At 42.2% G+C, this 22,909-nt stretch overlaps 1 protein-coding gene across 2 annotated transcripts in view; it reads right to left on the bottom strand.

The window, feature by feature from the left end:
• The window catches only part of B4GALT5 (beta-1,4-galactosyltransferase 5), an 87,041-nt gene extending 64,361 nt beyond the window's left edge, over window positions 1-22,680 (bottom strand). Inside the window, exons 1-2 of one of the 2 annotated variants that reach the window (XM_049868927.1) lie at window positions 22,380-22,438; window positions 18,656-18,727 (exon numbers count right to left, since the gene is read on the bottom strand). In XM_049868927.1, the coding sequence (XP_049724884.1) occupies window positions 18,656-18,671 (16 nt within the window). In that variant the 5' untranslated portion in view covers window positions 18,672-18,727; window positions 22,380-22,438. Of the gene's footprint in view, window positions 1-18,655; window positions 18,728-22,379 lie in introns of both variants that reach the window. The other variant, XM_049868926.1, reaches the window with a different exon arrangement.
• Between the last annotated feature and the right edge of the window lie 229 nt (window positions 22,681-22,909).

The following is a 22,909-nucleotide window of genomic DNA, read 5'->3' as shown; positions in this document are numbered from 1 at the left end:
ATGACCCTTTCCTTCCCAGTCAAGGCCTCCCGTTTTTTTCCTCACAAATTCAGGACGAAGACATCTTTCCCGTCCTGTTGAGATAAGCTGAGGAAGCCAAGAAGTGTAAGCTGCTCTTCCTTAAAAACATCAGGCAGCTTAAGTACACTTTCTGTAAGACTAATTTTCAGATTCATTTCCAGAGGGAAGTTAGAAAACCTGATCCTCATATGTCAAAGTGCCCGTTCTGTGTCAAGACATTGTTCCTAGATGGGAAAAGAAATGTGTTTATCCAGGCTTCACACCTATCACTGCTTTGGGCCTGTTCCAGCAATATAGTAATTTAAGTATCAGTGTTTCCAGAAAGCTAATGGTATCTATTTTTCTTTTTCCAAATATAGCCTGCAAGAGTTTATGCTTCATCTTCATAAATCAAAAGAAATAAAAAACAATGGCTGAAGAACTCAGTATAATCTAATCTATTCTAATACCATATAGACAACACAGGCTCACTTAAGAGCATTGTTGTCATCGTTCTTGTGTGCCATCAAGCCAATTCCAACTCATACTGACCCCATATGACAAAGGAAAACTGCCCCATAGGGTTTCCTAGACTGTAACCTTTACAGGAGCAGATTGCTAGGTCTTTTCTCCTGCAGGACTGCTGGTGGATCTGAACCACCGACCTTTCAGTTAGCAGCCAAGCACCTAACCACTGTGACAACAGGACTCCTGTAATTAAGAGCATTTAAAAAAAGAAAACATGGCCATGAAGTAGATTCCGATTCACAGCGATCCTGTAGGACAGAGTAGAACTGCCCCATTGAGTTTCCAAGGCTGTCATCTTTACAGAAGCAGACTGCCACATCTTTCTCTTACGGAGCAGCTGGTGGGTTTGAACTGCAGCTGGTGGGTTTGAACTGCTGACCTTTCACCTAGCAGCCAAGCACTTAACTACGCCACCAGGGCCCTAGAAAAAAAGCAGACTTTGGCTCAAGCTACAGCTCCACCCCCTTACAAGTTAGGTAACCTTGAACAAATAACCTCTCCAAGCCTTGGTTTCCTCATCTGTGTACTACCTATCCCTCAAAGAGCTGTGTATTGATTAAAAGGGTAATGCATGCAAAATACTGTAATACAGTGATTGACACATAGTTAAGGCTTAATAACAGAAGCAGCAGCTGCTGCTACTCTTATGTTGCGAGATGTACTACTGAGCTAAAGAAGGGTAGAAAGAAATTATATTTCATGAGACTGCTTATCTCAAACTACTGACCAAAACAGTCACTTCTGAGAAATAGGTTTCCCAAATACCACAGTCTACTTATCTAAGACATAAGAAAGATTAACGAGGGGGAAAAAAAAACAACTCATCCTAATTGTGTGGACTAAATGTTTCACTTTGTCATCTTCTGGTTAGCTAAAAACGTGGAGCTTAGAGGAAGAAAGCCAGACTATCCTGTGCATCAAGTGACACAGAAAACAGCCTTCAAAGAACTTCAGACAGGCACGGGGACTATTTTCAGAATGCAAACCAGGTGACGTGGTTAAGGCAAGTAAGTAATTATCAGAAAGTTTTATACAGTCCTTCCCTTTCCCTTTTTCTGCTGAAATCATTCAATCCTAAAGCCATTAGGTAGGACTAAGTGAGGTAGGTATCCATGCCACGGGGAGGTGAGGGAGCCACAGCGGTCCACAGAACAGTGTCCCAGCACTAGCACAATGCAGGAGCTGCCCAGCATGGAGTCCAGGGCCACGCAGGGCGAGGAAAACATCCACACAGGGAGCAGAGGGAGGCGAGGTGGGGAAGCAGAGTCCAAGCAGGGAAGAAAAGTGTCCACAATGGGAGAGGCTGCAACCCAGTGTGGGTGTCAGAGCCCAAGTAGGGTGAGGAGGGCAACCATGCTGAAGTACAGCCTGGTGTAGGTGTTGAAGCCTAAGCAGGGTGAGGAGGAAAGACAGTCTAGCAAAGACAACACATGCCTGCGTTGAGAAGTATGTTCAAACAGGGGCTGGGGACAGAGCAACATGGTTACACAGAGGGGGACTGATCAAAATAATAAATATATAAGGAATATGGGAGCTAGCCTTCTCACTGGCAGAGAAAGGAGTTACAGATATGAAAACGGAGAAGACTAGAATGAACCCTGAGGTACCGGATTAGAACTGGAGGTATTGGTGTGAACTCGTGGTTTTCAATATATATACATGTAGAAATATAGATGGAAATATGTGTGTGTGTATATACATACATACATGTATTCTATAGCTCTACACACTGAGAAAGGAGCCCTGGTGGTACAGCGGGTAAAGCACTCGGCTGCTAACCAAAAAGTCGGCAGTTTGAACCCACCAGCTGCTTCACAGGAGAAAGATGTGGCAGTCTGCTTCCAGAAAGATGTACAGCCTTGGAAACCCTATCAGGCAGCTCTACTCTGTCCTACAGGGTTGCTATGAGCCACAATCAACGCAACGGCTATGAGTTTGGGTCTTTTTTTCGTACACACTGAGAAGGCCTAGAAGCATCAATATCTCAACGGCAACAGGCATACTTGGCACCCAGATCTTGGCTTCTACACACCATTCTCCACTAAAAAAAATCAGAGTTCTTTTCACATATTTATAAAAGCTACATCGCATTTTGTCTCCTGCAGTCAGTTCTGCTGTACCGCTTGTTTTGAAAATACAAACTTGTTCAACCACAACTGCTTTACTTGGTAATGATGTGAGTATAACTTGAATTTCACACTTGCATATGTGCAATTTTGTCAGTGAGAAACACCCAGAAAACCACACTCACACGCACATACCCCAAACATCTACCAGCTACCCCAGTTTACAGGGTGAGTATACCATACATATCTGGTGTTAGAGCTTTCAGTACAATTTCAAGTAACCCTCCTTCCAGCACTTCATAATGGTTCAGAAGTTGCAACCCCCTCACAGCCACTTCTACAAGCAAACTTCAGGTCTTTTTCAAAGTAAAGGGCCGCGTTTATGGTACATCTTAACCCCGTAAATGTGTAAAACTGTGCTACCATTTTTGTTTCGGAAAGAACACGCTCAGCATTCCTCAAGCTGAAACAGCGGAAGGAAAAATTCAAGCCTCAAGTTGCAATACTGAAGGATTCTACTGGGAAAATACTAAACGACACAGGAAGTACCAAAAGAAGACGGAAGGAATACACAGTCACTAAACCCAAAAAGAACTGGTCGACGTTCAACCATTTCAGAAGGTAACATATGATCAAGAAGCAATCATGCTGAAGGAAGAAGTTCAAGCTGCAATGAAGGCACTGGTGAAAAACAAGGCTCTCAGAATTGATGGAATGCAAATCAAGATGTTCCAACAAACAGATGCAGCACTGGAGGTGCTCACTCATCTATCCCAAGAAATCTGGAAGACAGCTACCTGGCCAACCAACTGGAAGAGATCCATATTTATATCTGTTCCCAATAAAGGTGATCCAACCGAATGCAGAAATTATCAAATAATATCATTAAAATCACATGCAAGCAAAATTTTGCTTGAAGATCATTCAAAAGCGACTGCAGCAGTGTATCAACAGGGAACTGCCAGAAATTCAAGCCAGATTTAGAAGAGGGCACAGGGCCAGGGATTATCATTGCTGATGGCAGATGGATCCTGGCTGAAACCAGAGACTACCAGAAGGATGTTACCTGTGTTTTGTTGACTACGCTAAGGCATTCAACCGTGTGAATCATAGCAAATTATGGATAACACTGCAGAGAGTGGGAATTTCGGAACACTTAATTGTGTTCATCAGGGATCTGTAAATGGATCAAGAGTCCAATTGTTTGAACAGAACAAGGGGATACTGACTGTTTTACAGTCAGGAAAGGTGTGGTCAGGTCGTATCCTTTTGCCATACCTATTCAATTTGTATGCTGGGCAAATAATCCAAGAAGCTGAAGTATATGAAGAAGAACAGGGCATGAGGGTTGGAGGAAGACTCATTTACAACCTGCGTTATGCAGATCACACAATCTTTCCTGCTGGAAATGAAGAGGACTTAAGCACTCACTGATGAAGATCAAAGACCACAGCCTTCAGTACGGAGTATACCTCAACATAAAGGAAACAAAAATCCTCACAACTGGACCAATAACCAACATCACGGTAAACGGAGAAAAGATTGAGGTTGTCAAGGATTTCATTTTACTTGGATCCACAATCAACACCCATGGAAGCGGCAGTCAAGAAATCAAATGACACATTGCATTGGGCAAATCGGCTGCGAAAGATCTCTTTAAAGTGTTAAAAAGCAAAGATGTCACCTTGAGGACTAAGGTGTGCCTGACCCAAGCCATGCTGTCGCCTCATATACATGCAATAGCTGGACAATGAATAAGGAAGACCAAAGAAGAACTGACACCTTTGAATTGTGCTGGCACGGAATACTGAATATACCATGGGCTGCCAAAAGAACAAACAAATCTGTCTTGGAAGAAGTAGAAGAATTCTCCTTGGAAGCAAGATGGCGAGACTGCGTCTTACATACTTTGGACATGTTGTCAGGAGGGACCAGTCCTTGGAGAAGGACATCATGCTTGGTAAAGTAGAGGGTCAGTGAAAAAGAGAAAGACCCTCAACGAGATGGGCTGACACAGTGGCTGCAACAATGGGCTCAAACGTAGCAAAATGGCCTCACGCGTGGCAACAATTGTGAGGATGGCACAAGGCCGGGCTCTTTTTCTTTTTATGTGTTACTGAGTTTCTGAGTATTGTGCACCTAACCCCATTTTTTCCCATAAGTTCTGTGGCTTTAATTGAGTGATTTTTGCATAGCATGGTGATTTTTAGGAACATGTAAGTCATGTTAAAGCAGAACTGACTGTATTTAATATATGCACCTTTACAGAAAAGAATAAACTACATGACATCAATACTATCTCCATTCTGTACATACAAGTATTTACAGATAACCTGATTAAAAAAAAAAATTAGAAAAGAAAATATCATTTAGTTTCAACCTAATCATTTCCAACAACTTAGAAGCCAAAGGCACATGCTGAGTTTTCATTATGTCTAATGCTTCCAGGGGGGGCCTTCCCAGGGGCCAGAAAAGCCTAGGTCAGCCTAGAGAAGGCAGGACAAATTAACTTTACATCTTTACTCTTTTTAACTACAGAATTAACAAGCAAGCTGTGTCACACGGCTGCATTTGAAGGAATAATGGCAGTAATGTTTATGTTTAATGTGGCCAGGCCAGCCCAGCCCAGCCTAATCCCTTTGGTTTCTGCTCAAGTGACCTGACCCATCCCCAAATAGCTTCTCAATCATTCAAAGTTTAGCGACACTTGATAAACCAGAGAAAAAAATCCAGACTGGAAAATAATAATCACTAGGTTTCTGAGAAAGGCCCTATCTCTGTGTGGAATTCACAAAGGAGGAAACAGATGAACTATTACACTCCCGGACACTAGGAGACTATGGCCCCTGCAACCTTGCTAACTTAGAAATGAAGCCACTCCCGAAGCCCACCTTTCAGCCAAAGATCAGACAGGTCTATAACAGAAACAATCGCACATGTGAGGAACGTGCTTCTTAGTTCAATGAAGTATACGAATCCAAAAGCAAGATGAAAAAGCAGGAAGGGAATGGAAAATTGGACGAATGGGGGGTTTGCACCCAATATCACAGAACAATTTGTGTATGAATTTTTTCATGAGAAACTAACTTGCACTGTAAACTTTCACCTAAAGCACAATTAGAAAAAAAATCTTTAAAAAATATATAATTATGCTCTCACGTTAGATTAGCCATACTGTTGTAACATTTCATGAAATCTGAAATTCTTCTATTGAATTTTATGAATAGTATTCAGCGACGAAAGTAAAGCGACTTGACACCAAAGGGGCTAAAATTTCCTGTTAAGTTTTCCACATAACAGGTAAAGACAGCAAGTATATTTTCTTTTTAGCTTTCCTTTCAAGAATTTCTTGCCAGAAATAATCTTCTATTAAGATACTATGGTTTGGTTCTAGTAGGGGAAACACAAACTACCCAGGAAAAGATTTTATAGCAAAGAGATTGTAAAACATTATTCTAGCACAAACACAGCATTTATTAAATTGCTACCACACTTCTAAAATTAATGCTCTCAGCCTAGCAATTCCCAAGGTGCAAAAATTTCAAATATCTGTCTGTGCGTGCGCACATGTGTAAAGATGAGAAGGAAACCAAGAAATGAAAATACTTATGATAAAAAGATGATTATGAGTAAATTATTCTAATTTCCTTTTTATCATGCTTAAATTTTTTTTTTAAATTGATTTAATAGTTTAAAAATATTGCTCAACATAACAAGGGTGGTAATATTTGTTAAATCCTAATTAAGCATGATTCATTCTGGAATATCTCTGATGTCACAAAGCTTACAGAAATAACCTACTGGTAAAGTTTGGTCAAAATTCACAATGTGAAAAGTCAGTTTTTCACACATACAATACAAACTGAAACGATAGCTCCCATTTGTAGTAGGCTGTTTTACTATTTTAATTACATAACTAATAAATTAATACGACTAATAATACTACAACTAGGTTAGCGTTGTTTAAATTTGTGGCTACTGGGGGTTGTTACTGAACAGAAACCACAAAATTTGTGCCAACACAAGTCCTAAAAGGGATATGTTTCACCATTATTTCCTTGCAAGCTTCGGATTTTGCTTTGGTCAAAGCTGATGTAAATAGGTACAGAATTTAGCAATAGATTTTTGGAAAAAAAAAAAAAAAAAAGGCCCAGGGAGCCAAAAGAGCACAGTGCTTACACACCCTAACAGTAATTGCCAGCTTCCCAGCTCCTCAGGGACTTCAGCATCGTCAACCACAGCACCCGCGCCTCCAACTCAGCAGGTGCCTTCGAGGTAACGCCACAGCACGGGAAGGTTTATTGTTGGCAAACGTGCTTACCCTGTTCCTCCTGGTCTAAATTTGAAGGTTCAAATGAAAGACAGGGTAATAGAAAAAATTCAATCCTCTGGAAACTTCTAGAAATTTCAGTGTAATCAATTGCTTCAACCCTCCTCTTATGTACTGGTTCATAAGAGTAGCTGATATTAATAGGAAATTTCCTTCTTTCCCTTCCCTCTCTGTGATTAAGGAATTGTGAAAGGGGAAACCAAAAGACCCACTGCCGGGGTGTCAACTGCAACTCACAGCGACCCTAAAGGTCAAAGAAAAACTGCTTCATAGGGTTTCTAAGGCTATAATCTTTCTTTTTTTAATTTTTATTGTGCTTTAAGTGAAAGTTTACAAATCATGTCAGTCTCTCATATAAAAATTTATGTAGACCTTGCTATATACTCCAGTTGCTCTCCCCCTAATGAGACAGCACACTCCTTCTCTCCACCCTGTATTCTCCGTGCCCATGCAGCCAGCTCTTGTCCTCCTCTGCTTTCTCATCTCCCCTCCAGACAGGAGCTGCCCACATAGTCTCATGTGTCTACTTGATCCAAGAAGCTCACCATCACCAATATCATCTTCTATCCCATAGTCCAGTCCAATCCCTGTCTGAAGAATTGGCTTTGGGGATGGTTCCTGTCTTGGGCTAACAGAGGTCTGGGGACCATGACCTCCGGGGTCCTTCTAGTCTCAGTCAGACCACTAAGTCTGGTCTTTTTACGAGAATCTGAGATCTGCATCTCACTGCTCTCCTGTTCCCTCAGGGGTTCTCTGTTGTGTTCCCTGTCAGGACCCTCATCAGTTGTAGCTGAGCACCATCTAGTTCTTCTGGTCCCAGGCTGATGTAGTCTCCAGTTTATGTGGCCCTTTCTGTCTCTTGGACTCATAATTCCTTGTGTCTTTGTAAGGCTGTAATCTTTACGGAAGCAGACTGCCACATCTTTCTCCCTCGGAGCAGCTGGTGGGTTCGAACTACCTACCTTTCAGTTAGCAGCCAAGCCCTTAACCACTGTGCTACCAGGGCTCCTCGTGAAAGGGGAAACAAAGAAACACAAACCAAACCAAACCAAACCCATTGCCATTGAATGGATTCTGACTTATAGCAAACCTATACGGGAAGAGGGACATTTATTTGTTAGACCCCAAGCTCTGCAAACAAGTGGCAACTATTCTCTCCTTTAACCTCTGCAATGACCCTCTGAGTTTAAATACTACATGTCTTCCCTTTTTCAGATAAAGAAACAGACTCATTTAGATAATTGGATAAGCAAGACATCTGAACAAAAGTGAAATCCAATCATTTAGAAGCTTTAAAAAGCCAGGTGATAAATTAGCCAAAGTCTGCACTTATGTTTTGCTGTTCTGTTTGGGGGTGAAGGGACCTTTTGGCTCTTTCACCTTCACATATTTCAAGACTGATCCCTGACATATCAAAAAATTACCTTTGTTCACGGGATCCATTATACTATTCACTCTTTTTTTTGTATATGATTGAAAATTTCCATAATAAAAAAATTTTAGGAAAAAATTACCTTAAACATAAAGATGACTCCTACCTAGACTTAATTTCCCCGAGTGCCAAATGCAACCCAAATACATCCAAATTCCTAATTCACACAAATCTTAAGATTCTGACTACTTAACACAATCCAAATGAAAAGGTCCGGCATGCCAAGTCAACAATGAGACAGGAAAGTAAGCCAATTCCAAAACCAAAACATTTTACTTCCTCCCACTCTCACATTCACACACACAACTCTCTCCAAACAATGGATTCTGGTCGCCCCTTGCAGGCAATGCAACTGATGGGTGTAGCACTACTCAACTCAAGCTTTTATGGAGAAAATAATCTTAGTAATAGAGACAAGATTCTCTCCACCTAACATCCAATAATTAGCACACAAGAGACAACTTGTTTATGAATCACAGACTTACTTCCATGTTGTCTTCCAATTTCAGAAAGTATTTCTTCCCCATCTCTTTGGAAGAAATAAAAGATCAAACAATTTCTCATTTCCTAGTCAAAAACTACCTCTCAAGGCAAAGATCAGCGAACATATGCAAGAGATAAAGGGATAGCTTTATCATAAATTTATAAACAACACGAGAGCCATTAATCTAAATATTTTTCTAATTAAAAACGAGAAACAATGTTCGTTACATTATAGAAGAATTATTGTACCTGCCCCACTCTAAACCAAGACTGACTGTTTTCTTGTGTTTGTTAATTTTAATTTCCTCTAGATTCCAAGTTTAGGGTACAAAACAACCCACTAGTACATTCCTTTGTGATCTGTAGTTTCAAAGCATTATTATATACATCTAAGGTACAAAGCACTTTATTGTGACTTAAAAGGGTTAAAATCCACCTTGAACCCTAAATGGAAAAAACTTAAAACTCCCACTTGTCATCTGCCCACAAACTAGCCACCCACGAAATCATCAATCATCTCACTGCACTAAGCATGATTAATCTGAAACTGTTCAATGAATCATAATTTCTAATTAACCGTTTTACAAATCCACATTTTTTTTTTTTTTTAATTCTTTTAGTTCCTCACCTTGAAGCCCTGATAGTTTGACAGTGGCCTTTAACATACACAAGTAAGTGGGGAACTGGCTGGCTGTACATTTCCAGACTTCAGATCTTTCCACCTCTAGTTTCCTTCATTGACTTATCAAGTACTTATTGAGCACCTACTGTATACCAAATGAGGTCCCTGGGTGATAGAAACAGTTTGTGCTTGACTACTAACCTAAAAAGGAAACCTGGTGTCTCAGTGGTTAAGAGCCCGGCTGCTAACCAAAGGTCGGCAGTTTGAAACCACCAGCCATTCTGTGAGAGAAAAATGTAGCTATTTGCTTCCGTAAAGATTAGAGCCTTGGAAACCCTATGGGGCAGTTCTAATCTGTCCTATAGGCTCACTATGAGTCGGAATTGGCTCGACAACAATGGGTTTTGTTTTTTTTTCCCCACTAACCTAAAGGTTAGTGGTTCAAACCCACCTACCAGCACTGTGGAAGAAAAGCCTGGCGACCTGTTTCCATAAAGATTACAGCCAAGGAAAGCCTATGGAGCAGTTCTACTCTATAACCACAGGGTCAACATGAGTAGGAATCAACTCGACAGCAATGGGTTTGGTTTTTTTTTTTGGTGTGCCAAACAGTATTCTTGGCAGTAGGGATATAACAATGAACAAGAGAGCACAGATGCATGCACTGAACATTGAACTGGAGGTCTGAGAGTGAGCAGTATAGGAGTTAGCCAAAGGGTAAGGAAAGAATCTACTTTATGTCTAACACTCTTCGAGGTGACAGGGGAGAGGCCTCTCAGCATGTAAATATATTCCTCCTCCACTGACCCAGGGAGCACCTGTGTAACAAAGAAAAATCATGTCACTGCTCAACTGTGTGCGTGCTCAACAGCCTCACCGTGACTCCTTTCGGGAAACAAAAAGCAAAAGTATTTCCTGTACATATGAACACCACCAAGAACATGCACAGCCAATGGGCCCAATGGGGTGAGAATTAAAAGAAAGGTCTTGACATGAAAACTCTTTTTGCTGTGTTAAGTTTCTACAACTAAAATACATTCACTGTTATTCCTGGCAATGAGAGAATGTTAACACCAATGAAAGTCAGTTGAGCTGGCCTTCGATTGAACACATTTTTCCAGGAATATAGAATCACTCAAAACTCTGAAATTTTACTGAAGTGAACCCATGCTCCCTAGCTGATGGCTTAAAAAAATGACAGATATGGTGTCTACTTTGTTCAGTACTGTACCCTCAAGTCTAGCACACTGTGGGGCCTAACGCGGTGACTCAATGAATTTAGCTGTAAGATCAGGCAGATGCAAAGAGGAGTTTGTAATTTTTTTTTATTATCACCATCAAATGTAAAAAAAAAACTCTAGGTACTCAGCTGCCTTTAATCACCCATTATCACTCACATTTAGATAAACATTTTTGCAGTTCAGGTGATACCAGGAAAAAACTTTTTCACATTGCCAAATTTGACCATGTCAGAGTTGCAGAAGTCCAGCAGGTTTTACATAGGTTTCTATTTCCTCATTCTTTAGCACTTTCTTCCTTTTCTGGTATTATGAAAGCAACCAACAACAACGACAGATAATTCTGCATTCACATCACACCCCACCTAGTCTTCTAGGGACCATCCTGGCAGCCCTTTCACCACCACCAGCTGCCTACCCTGTGCCTGTGCTGTGGGCTGGGGAGGCAGTTCTCAAAGAATTAGCAGACCAGAAAAAAAACTACACAACATCACACTCAAGTCCTGCCTCACAGTCGGTCTTCATCATAACCACCACTTATTACTACAGAGCAAAATATAAAAGGTGTTGGTCAATGGAGATTTGGTGCCACCAAAATGCCAAGTAAACTTCATTTTCTCTCACAGTCAAAATCATTAAGTACATTTATTTCTGCATGGGGGGAAAAAATGCGCCCAGTGCTTCATTTGCTATGTTCACTAATCTCTAATATTTACCAAATTCTCTTCTATATCATATGTTTACCAGTAAACTGTATCTTCCCACACACCAAAAATTTGGTGTCCCAACATCTGGCCCTGACTTACATGTACTTTCAAATAAGTGCAGTTCAAAGCAGAAAACATTAAAACTTAAGTTATATTTCAGTCTTATTGAATAAAATAATGGACAAACACAAAAACATCAAGTAAAATACAGATAGTCTGTTTTGTCACAAGAGGTCATAGGACTTTTCAACACCTGAGTCCCTTAAATGGCTTGCAACGCATCTCAAGTGTGGCAGTTACCATTTTAAAGACAAAGAATAAGAAATCATCAAATTCACTCAAACAAGGTAGAGCAAGAGAAACCAAAAAACCTTCACTCCTGCTTTCTCAAAAGTCAGATCAGTAGTAGTTTGTGTAGAAATGCCCATCAGTGCCTTACAAAGACCTCCCAGAAAAACCAAGGCAAACCCACTACCGTCATGAGTTAATTCCGACTCTTAGTGACCCTGTAGGATAGAGAACAACTGCCCCGTAGGATTTCCAAGGCTGTAAATCTTTACAGAAGCAGACTGCCACATCTTTCTTCCGCAGAGCAGCTGGTGGGTTTGAACTGCCAATCTTTTGGTCAGCAGCCAAGCATTTAACTACTGTGCCATCAGGGCTCAGGGGCAGAAATACAAGTGGACACACCGGAGGGAGCAAGAGTTAAATTTTCAATGAAAATGCTTACGCAACAGCATATTAAAAAAAAGTACCAAGTAGTTTGGGGCAAAAGGAATTCAAAGTCACTTCAAAATCAAGATTAATACAAGAAGCATTCCCCCCACCCCCAAGAGTAAATGCAATCCAACCTTGAAGAGGCTGGCTCATTCAAACAACAGTTTTACTCATTCATTTCATTAAATATTTACCTGCATATAATGTGGTAGGCACTATTTCAGGCACAAAAAATTACAATCCTAAAAACTTTCCTATCATTACATAAAGATTATGAGGCTATGAATAAAATTAGCTTTTCTGAAAGGTTTAAAGTTTAAATTACTTTTATTTAAAATACACAGGTATGACTGTCCCGACAGGGAACACAACAGAAGAGTCCCTGACAGAGGAGGGGAAAAGTGGGGTGCACAACTCAAAGTCAGGTAAAAACACCAGACTTAATGGTCTGACTGAGACCAGAGGAACCCCAGAAGACATGGCCCCTAGACTCTCTATTAACCCAGAACTAAAACCATTCCAAAAGCCAACTCTTCAAAGGTTAGACTGGACTAAAAGACAAAATAATACTTGTGAAGAGTGTGCTTCTTAGTTCGAGTAGATACATGAGACTAAATGGGCAGCTCCTGTCTGGGGACGGGATGAGAAGGCAGAAAGGGATAGGAACTGGTTGACTGGACACGGGAAACCTGAGGTGGAAAGGGGGAATGTGTTGTCACATCACAGGGATCCCAACTAGGGTCACATAACAACGTGTATATAAGTTTTCGCATGAGAAACTAACTTGAGCTGTCAACTTTCAGCTAAAGCACAATAAAATAAATAAAATAAAATTCATCATGAACCCTAAAGCCAGTCTACCATCATCCTTGCCCTACATCTGGTCTGACTTCCTTACACTGGTGATTTTGTCATCTGATCTGACTTCCTTAAGTTGGCAATTTTGTCATCCTTCTCAACTAGAATAGATTCTTCCCTTTTTAACTATACACACATGACCACAAAGCATGTAGGAAAATGCCATTTTCTGACCTTTATGAGCCAATGACCTACCAATCTGAAAACATATACAGGTACTCCTCAAATTACAGTGTATTCAAGTTACAACAAACTGTGCTTATGACCGTCTTTTTTTTTTTTTCTGGTACACCTTATCGTTACTAATATGTTCTGGCACATGATTTGCTGATGTTATCACTCTCAGATGTTTACTCCCAGATGTTCAGTTCTTCTATTTACTCTTCAAAACGCTGCCGGATTTATAAAGACACTGATAATAAAAGGCAATAATGAAAACTAAAAAAAAAAAAAAAAATTAGGTATTCTACTTGTGTCAGAATTGACTTATGAGAGAGTCGACGCAACAGAACGCCACCGTAAGTCGGGAACTACCTGTGCATCATAATCATGACTATAATTTAGGCTTGATGTCTAAAAGTAGAATTCGTCAAAAATAATAAGGTAATTAGCAGTTCCAGGAAGAAAAATATACTCATTTTTCCATCTTTCCAAGTTCATGGTTGTTCAATACATAAAAACTAAGTAAAAGGTTTAAATATCCATTAATCATACTTTTAGAACCACCTGGTGAGAAAAAAAAAAACACACAATTCCCCCTTTACATACATTTAAATGTTTTCCAGCTCTTTAATAAAAACAAGAAACAGTCATGGTCACTAGTATACTCTAGATTAAGTTTTAAAGTACAACACCGTGCTTTCTTACAATCTATGCTTTCCTGCCCCTGACATCCCACAACATTTTTCATCATCATAATTAGGCCACTAATCGCCTGAGAGAACTGTTCTTCATAACTGATGACGGGAGTGGAGGTACCTCAGAAGCAAGGACCAGGCTCTCAAAGAAGGGGGAACAATACCCAAGGGCTAATAATAGCTTACTCAAACTAACAAAAAGAAAAAGATGGGAATTTGAGAAGGGACAGCACTCTAAATTATTCAATGTGATTCCCATGCTCGGGGAAACACTGGATTCATAGGATCAGCAGGAGGTACGAATGTTCTTCAGTCCCTCCTGGTCTCTTAAAGCCATAACATAAAAAAAATTACCAGGTCAAAATATAAAATTCCTTTTAACATCCAACTACCTAGAGAATCGGGGACAGAGCAGGAGCTAATGAGTCCAGGACTATTTCATGCTTAAAAGCAAAAGTGTGAAGCTGGAGAAAGGGCTGATTCAGCCAATTAAAATTAAAAAGGATTACCCAGGGGACAAAAGAGCCCCCTACCCAAAAAGAAAAAAAAAAAAAAAGCTCTCATCGTCTCAAAGATCTTCCCACAAAATCTTTCCGTTTTTTCCTTTGAGCAGGACAACACAAATTTCTTTTTCCTTTTTTTTCCACAATGACTGCAAAGGTAGACTTCAGTGTAGAAATTCTAAGTTTTGTGTTCCCAGGTAAATGCTCTAAAACAGTAGCATTACACAGTATGAAGGGGACCTGGTGGCTCCGTGGTTAAGTGATTGGCTGCTAACTGAAAGGCTGGTGGTTCGAACCCACTAGCTGTTCCGTAGAAGAAAGATGGGACCATCTGTTCCCGTACAGATTACAACCTTGGAAATTCTATGGGGCAGTTCTACTCTGTCCTACTGAGCTGCTATGAGTCGGAATCGACTCAATGGCAGTGGAAACAGTTTGAACTTCTCCACTCACTCCCAAGAGGGAAACTGTGAAGTCTGATGATTACACACAAGCATTCCACCACTCCAGCAGCAGCTCAGACTCTATGGCTCAGTGCTTCATTAAAGGTGGGAAATGAAGTGAACGGAAAGCCTGAATTTTAAAAAATGGGGCAGCGGGTCTTTACTGGGTGGGGGGAAAAGGTAATTATTTCTTCTACTTCAAGGCATATGGTCAGAATCATGTAACTTCTGAAAGGGACCCTAGAATCTGTACTATAGTCCAATCTCAGTTTACAGCTGGAAAACCGACTGGTAAAGTCAGACTGGAGCCCAGTCCTCCTAAATCTTAGTTCAGTACTTAGCGTTTGACCAAGAGGACATCTCCTATGGTTATAAATAAGAAATATAAATATACAGAGTAAGTAACATCATGATAAATGGGGAAAAGACTGAAGTTGTCAAGGATTTCATTTTATTTGGATCCACAAGCAACACCCATGGAAGCAGCAGTCAAGAAATCAAACAACATATTGCATTTGGCAAATCTGCTGCAAAAAGACCTTTTTAAAGGGTTCAAAAGCACTAAGGTGTGCCTAACCCAAGCCATGAAATTTTCAACTGTCTCATATGTATGCGAAAGCTGGACAATGAGTAAAAGAAACTGAAGAATTGATGCATTTGAATTATGGTGTTGGCAAAGAATACTTGTATACCAGGGACTGCCAGAAGAAATAAATTTGTCTTAGAAGAAGTACAGCCAGAATGCTCATTAGAAGCAAGGATGGTGAGACTTAGTCTCACATACTTTGGACATGTTATCAAGAGGGACCAGTCCCTGGACAAGGACATCATGCTTGGTAAAGTAGAGGGCCAACGAAAAAAGAGGAAAACCCTCAACAAGATGGACTGACACAGTGGCTGCAACAATGGGCTCAAACATAGCATTGACTGTGAAGATGGTGCAGGAGCAGGCAGTGTTTCATTCTGTTGTGCGTGGGGTCACTATGAGTCAGAACCAATTCGACAGCACCTAACAACAACAACGGGGAGTTTTGTGTCAAGCTCTTAGCTTTTTACATGCATATTTTACATGCATATTCTATTTAATTTTCACAACAAACTTATGAGAAAGGTAGTGTCTTCTATTTGACAGAGTTGACTTGAACCTAGGTCTGGCTGATTTTGAAGCTAATGTTAACTTCTATTCTACAGTTCTTCCCATGGCCTACAGGGTGCTACTTGGTCTGTCTGACTCCTACCTTTCTGCACTCAGCTACCACTCTCCTCTCACTCACCAGAATCCAGTCAACATTAGCCCAAGGTCATCCCTGCCTTAGGGCCTTTACACACGCTCTAAGTTCCTCCAACCCGGTCCCCACACCTGAGTGACTGGCTCTAACCCTTCAAGTCAAATATCACCTCTTGAACAAGGATTTCCCTGACCACCCAATCTAAAACAGACTCTCAGTCACTCCTACCACTATCTGAAGTACCTTGGATATTGGCTGTATCCTCATTAGAATAAAAGCATAAGGGCAGAAACCCCCCATTATAATAAAAGCACCACAGTGGCAGAAATGTTGTGCCTTGTTCTCTTCTAAAATGCCCAACATCCAAGGGCACCTAACAAGAGGAAGTGCCCCAAAAAACTATTTGCTGACTGATTTTTTCTCTCCCATGTCTGAACTCATTAAGGGCCAGTATCACACAATTTAGCAATTGAATATACACTGTCTTCTATTTTTCTCTAATAGTTTCTTGTAATTAATCTTTTCAACTATATAGTATGTGCCTTAGGAATATCTTATCATTCCCACCCTTAGGCAAGTTAATGACTCAACCTTTGCTTGTATGATCATCTATAAAATAAAAGAAGCAGTCAAAAATTCCAGATTTAAATATCTCCCATAGCTGGTAACCTAATATAAGTAGATACTCAAATACTGGACTACTGACCAACAGATATCAAATTCCTTTGATTAATTTTCTCACAACTTTCTAAAAATACATTTAGTGTGCAAAGGAAGGCTTGCCTTTATTTGGCTAATACTAGAAACTAAAGAATAACTGCCCTTTCACCGATAGTATACGCGGGTTTGCCCCTTCTCAAGATCGCACCATTAACTTTTAAGACAACACCCAACCTGTTTGCGTCTGATTGTCCTTTATCTTGACCCATGTTACCCTCTGCTTTTCTCTAGTTCTTTGATAGGACTCAGCAGCATTACAGGTCTTCCCTTTTGCTTGCTTCATATGGTTGGATGTGCCCAACGTATCTTCCATACTCTAGAAAACTGCAAATTTTCAGGAAGCAAACAAGTCAGTAGTATTTGGCCTTCTACCACTTTAGAACTTCTACTCTCTCAAAGAGCTCTAAAGAGTCACGCCAACAACACTGAGACCCTCCTTCCTGGTGATGAGTATATGCTGTACACACTTGCTCCCACTGGTCTGTCAAGTTCAGGAGAAAAACAAAACGTCAGGATTGGAGCAGAACCATCTACTGGCTAGAGTACCGAAGTCCTGGAAGAGTAACTGATACTATTTGAATGGCTGTATCTGAAGAGTGCGCAAGGCTAGTATATTTTCACTATTAAAGAAATTTCGACTCCAAACCAAGACCCTGCTTCCAATATAGCAAAAACGGCAGAGAAGAAACAAAACATCACCAAAGCGGGGCCAAAAGAGGTGCCGTTCAGTTTTGTAGCCTCATCCTGTTCTCCACATTTGGGTTTCTCCTAAGACAGACACGCTATAGCCAGACAATATGTATGAGTGTGTGTGCTGAGGGAAGAGACGGTTGTCTTTAACAGGGAAGAGGCTTTTGAGTTTTCTAAAATGAAATAGCCCACATTTCCCCATATGTCACTGAAGAAAAACTCAAAAAATAAGTGCACTGATGCTCTCAGAGGAACCAAAAAAAAGCCAAACAAACAAAAAAGCTATTTTCATTCTTCATTTGACTGAGTGGAATTTGAAAATTTCCTGTGGTTCTTAGATAAAATTATTTCTGATTATACAAAACTGTATCTTACCTAAAACCTTAGGTTCAATATATGTACGAAATATAAATCAATTATCAACTTTCTATATTATAAAAACATCTCACTAAAAGTCTGACCGAGATGCAGTTTCAGCTTTCAAAAGAGCTTTGCTTTTTTGGGGGGGGCGGGGGGGCTAAGTTTAAGATCAGAGGAATCAAGTGACTTGCTCGAGGTCATGCGGTCAAATCAAGTGGGATGAGAATTACTGGTTCCCTGTCTCGATGGCACTGGGTTTGTCTTCCAAAAGTCAGCCACAAATCAAACATTTCTTAAAACTAAACAGGCCAAAAAGGGAAAAATCATTCCCCACTTCCTTTCTTCAATAATCAAAAGACAGGAGAAAAATTAGTTTAAGTGGTAGAATTCTGATGAATAAAACGTATTGTTTTAACAATTTTCAAAGGTCAACAACATCTATATGACCTTAATATCTGATGGTGCCATAAACTTATTAAAATGTTTTAGAATCTGCACTTCATATGTATATCTATAAATACAGTAGCTCACTTCTGTTATCTTTTAAAAGACCTAGTCAGACTGGAATATGGACATACTCTGAGCTCTTAAGATTTTTTTTAAGTTAAAGGATCATAAATAAGTTCAAAGTTTCCTTCAGAACCTTAAAGAGGTATTTCAACACTGCAGGTGAAACCAGTGATTAAATGAAAACTGTAGTGGGCTGGGGACTGGAGAGAAAGGCATGCCTGCATTTTTATGCACCACATCACCTTTCCCTTCTCTTTGTTGTCTCCACCACCTGCTCACACCTTCTGCCCCATCCTTTCAGGTTCTACTTTTAAACTGCTAATATAAAAATAGCAAACAATGGAGAATAATTTTTGTCTCACCTTTGAGCACATACATCTCTGCTCACTCCCAAATTTTAACCATGAGTCATCTCTGTACACATTCCTTTTGAACTGAAAACAGAAACATCATAATGTCTGATGAAACCATACTTTTGAGAAAATATGAACTGGGTTGGGATGGGGATAGTCAAGAAGCTAAGAAGAGCACTTTGTCTGTCTTACAAACAAGCTACAATCGTATCTAGTAATTTTCCTCATACCCAATTTTCTAAGTCAGTGTACTATTACCCCCATTTCACAGATGACTGTCAAGTCCAAGAAAACTTCCATTTGCTCTTCGATTATGCGTCACTTGTATTAACAGCAAGGAGCCCTAATGGCGCAATGGTTACAGTGCTCAACTGCTAACCAAAAAGTCATTGGTTTGAACCCACTCCACAAAAGATGTGGCCGTCTGCAAATATTTACAGCCTTGGAAACCCTATGGAGCTGTTCTCTGTACTATAGCGCCGCTATGAGTCGGAATCAACTCAAAAGGTCGTGGGTTTGGTTCTTGGGTTTCTATTAAGAGCTGGCATCAGATCTCAAAGAATACTAAGTTAATGTTTAGGCTGAAATTTTTACTGGCTATATATATGAACAATTTAAAACACTTTAACATAACTTTTCTCTTATTTTAAATACAAGTCTACAGATTTCTGAACATAGTTATGACATACTTTTGGAGTCATGATTTCTCTTTAGCCTTGAGCCCAAAGTGGCCACAGGATAAACAAAGCAAATCAAAAGCCAAGACTGGAAAAAAACTAAACCTGGAAAGAAATACAAGTCCGAAACTTTCCAATATGTCAGAAAACAGACGTATCATTATTTGGAAATGGATTAAGTGAACTATATGAAATTGCTGATATACAATTTGACCTCCAAAAACAGAGATTTCATATGGTCCAACCTATATTCTAAGTTCACTTTTGTAATTGTTTCAAGTAAGGCCCTAAGTCACATCTTTCTCTTCCATCTCAGTGATCTTATATTTCCCCTAAAAAAAAAAAGTAAAAGAAAACCATACCTGTTGCCACTGAGTCGATTCTGACAAACAGCAACCCTACAGGACAGAGAAGAACTGCCTCATAGATAGGGTTTCCAAGGCTGTAATCTTTCTTCCTTGGAGCGGCTGGTAGGTTTGAATCGCAGAGCTTTTGGTTAGCAGCAGAGCACTTAACCACTGTGCCACCAGGGATCCTTTATATTTCCCTAGATTACCTTAATCTTTTGAAAAGATTTGCCACCCCACTGTCCAAAGATCGTCATTTGAAAGCTCAAGTTCATTGACAGGAAAGTAAGACTGCCAAATTACTGAATGTAACCACAGCTGCATGAACCCTAAAACCACTTCCCATCCTTTTTACATGAATCCTAAATACATCTGCCCTTTGAAAGACTTATTCAAAAAATTTTTTAAAATTCAAGTTCTTTGCATCTTTTTCAGTTATCAATGGTACAGCAATCTATGCATGGCAGTGGCCTATCACTTTACACAGGGGCTCCACTGACCTAAAAACCTACAGGTGAGACATTTTAATTAAGCTGATAAGTTCCATTTCTGTTGGAGATTCTGGCTTCTAACCCTTCTAATCAAAAAGTGATTACTATCCCAGTGAGATATGTTTTTCCATTTAGATATATGGCTGATTTCTGCACCCACACCGGAAGTATCTCCCCTTTTCACAAAAGGAGAAAAAACGGGTTATGGTCCCAAGACTGCCCCTAGGTACAAATCCGTCATTTCACATCCATTTTTATTAGAGTCTAATATCCGATATGCTAATGAACTCTTTTCTCAACTAATTCCACTAATTACTCTCCCGTTATTCTTCTGCTAAAATCCCTATCCTTTTACCATCTATTCACCAAACCCAACAGGCCACATACTGTAGCTTCCTGGAGGAGTGCTTTTCCTAAGACACTTTGTAAACTGTCAGGGCAAGCTGACGTTGCTTACTCAATCTTCTCAGATCAAACTTAAAGTATCCAACATCAATATTAGCAACTGAGTGAAATACCTTTAAAAAAAATGGGGGGGGGGGGAATCTTCTGCTGTATCTGGATACTTCTCTATTTGGCTAGTTCAGTGGTGACCATTCAACAGAGAATGGCACCAGTTTACTACAATCCTAAAACGTATTTTCCTACAGCTAAACCATCAACCCTTTCCCATCGTCCGAATAATCCAGAATTTTTACGACAAGATTTATTCACCCTCACTGCCTGGACAACAGCACCTTCTGATCACTTTACACCCTGAATTGAGGTTTTCTCTAGATCCCCCATGGTGACGTCAAGTCACGCAAATACATGCCTTAAACCTACCACCTACTCCCTTCTTTCCATAAAGTTTCATCTAATAATAGCTACCATCTTTTGAACGAACAGTGGTAAGTGTTTTAAAAGGGAATGTATCTACTTCCATGAAAGCCCTATGAGGTTGGGATCAGTACTCCCATTTTACAGATGAGACAAGCTGAGGCTTAGCAACTTGCCCAAGGTCACACAGGGCAGAAATTCCAATCCAAGTCTGACCTCAGTGTCCTCTGCCCTTAATCTTATCCTCCACGTTGAATTTTTTTCTAATCTCTTCATGTCTTAAATGTCTACTTTGTGGCCTTAGAATCTATGCTTGGGGACAGTTCAGTGTCTCCAGAGGCTGTCTTTCCTTTAAAGGACAGGCCTTTGAAAAGAATGAGTAGCCATTCCATCTATTCTCCATGCTCCCTTTCCCCACCTGCCACCATTTCCCGACAGCCCTTGTCATATCCCCTCCTCTAGGGCCAATTTAAACTTCCCTTCTGTCTCCAGAGCAAACACCATCGGATGCTGAGGAGCGACCTTCTAGCCTCAGGGCCCAGAGAGCAGCAGGGAAAGAAATGGAAGAAAGAAACAGCCCAAACAGCACCCCTTCCCCAGGTCTTGGATTCAGGGGGAACCTACGGCTGAGGACTGGGGGAGCTGGGGGAGGGGGAGCCGGAGGTGACATGGGTGTGCCCTTGGGTGTGGGCGAGACAAGCGGGAAGAGATGGGGAGGAGGCGTGGGACGCTCAGGAGATTAGGAGGACTGAATGGGGAGCAGATCCCCGTAAGGGGGGGTGGGGCCGCCACCGGCAAGGAAAGGGATCCGGCCACTAGGAGATCGTGTGTTGGGGGATGACCTGGAGGTGGCCGTAACGGGGAAGTGGAGGGAAGACAGGGTCGGGCGGGCGCTCAAGGGAGCAGGAAGCGGTGGAGAGGAAGGATGGATGCCACGGGGAAGGTGGGGGAGCCTCGAGACCCGGGCACACGGGCTTGGAGAGGAGGGGCCGGCGGGCGGGCGGCCGTGGGGGTTCGGGGTGCGAGGAATGCCGGGAATAGGGGCTGGAGGGGACCCCGGGAAGGGCGACGCGGGAATTCTCGAGCCCAGAGAGCGCGAAGTGAGGCTTCCAGGGAGAAAAGGGCGGGAAAGGGGGGCCCGGCACGAAGGCGGGCGAGGTGAAGGTACCGCCGGGCACGCGAAGCGATGGGTTAGGAGGGGGCAGGGAGCGGGCTGGAGGCCGGCACGGGGGCGGAGGTTTCCGGGAGCCCGTCGGCTGCAGGGCGAGGAATTGTCCTGGCGTCCCCCGGGGGCTGGGCATGGGGTCTCTCGGGGCCCGCTTCCCCCAGGGCGGGGCGGGGGTTCCGGGTTCCCCTCAGGGCCAGAGCGGCGTCCCCGGGTCCCCGACTCCCTTCCTACCTAAGCCGGGCGCCACATAGACGAAGTACAGCAGCGAGGACGACAGCGAGAAGAAGAAGAGCGCGGCCAGCAGCGAGCGGCGCGGCAGCCGCAACCCCCGGCGGGCGCGCATGCTGCACCCGGGCAGCCGCCTAAGGACCGGGCCGGGCCTGCTCCCGCCGCTCCCGTCTGCCGCCTCCTGGGCAGCTGCCTGGGCCTCGGCCACCACCTCCCGGACCTCGCCGGCCGCCGCTCGCCGCCGCCTCGCCGCTCCCAGCCGCCGGCCACCGCGGGCCGGGCCACATGAAGCGGGCGGGGGCCGGAGCGGCCCTGAGCGAGCGCTGCGGCGGGGGCGGGGCGGGCGCGCGGGCGGGCCGGGCGGGCCGGGGGCGGAGCCAGCTCCCCGGGCACCGTCGCAAAAGACTCGCGCGCGCGCGCGCGCGCGCTAGCCGCTCGACCCCCGCCGGACCCCCAAGGCGGCTCAGCGCCCCGCAGGGGACGTCGCGAAATAGCGACAGCCCCTCTCCCGTCGCGGCCACCGCCCAGGCTTT

The sequence above is a fragment of the Elephas maximus genome, chromosome 25 (assembly GCF_024166365.1).
Source record: "Elephas maximus indicus isolate mEleMax1 chromosome 25, mEleMax1 primary haplotype, whole genome shotgun sequence".
Classification (NCBI taxonomy): Eukaryota; Metazoa; Chordata; class Mammalia; order Proboscidea; family Elephantidae; genus Elephas; species Elephas maximus.
Note: the sequence above shows the minus strand (reverse complement) of the source record. Positions and strands in the feature narration are given on the sequence as shown.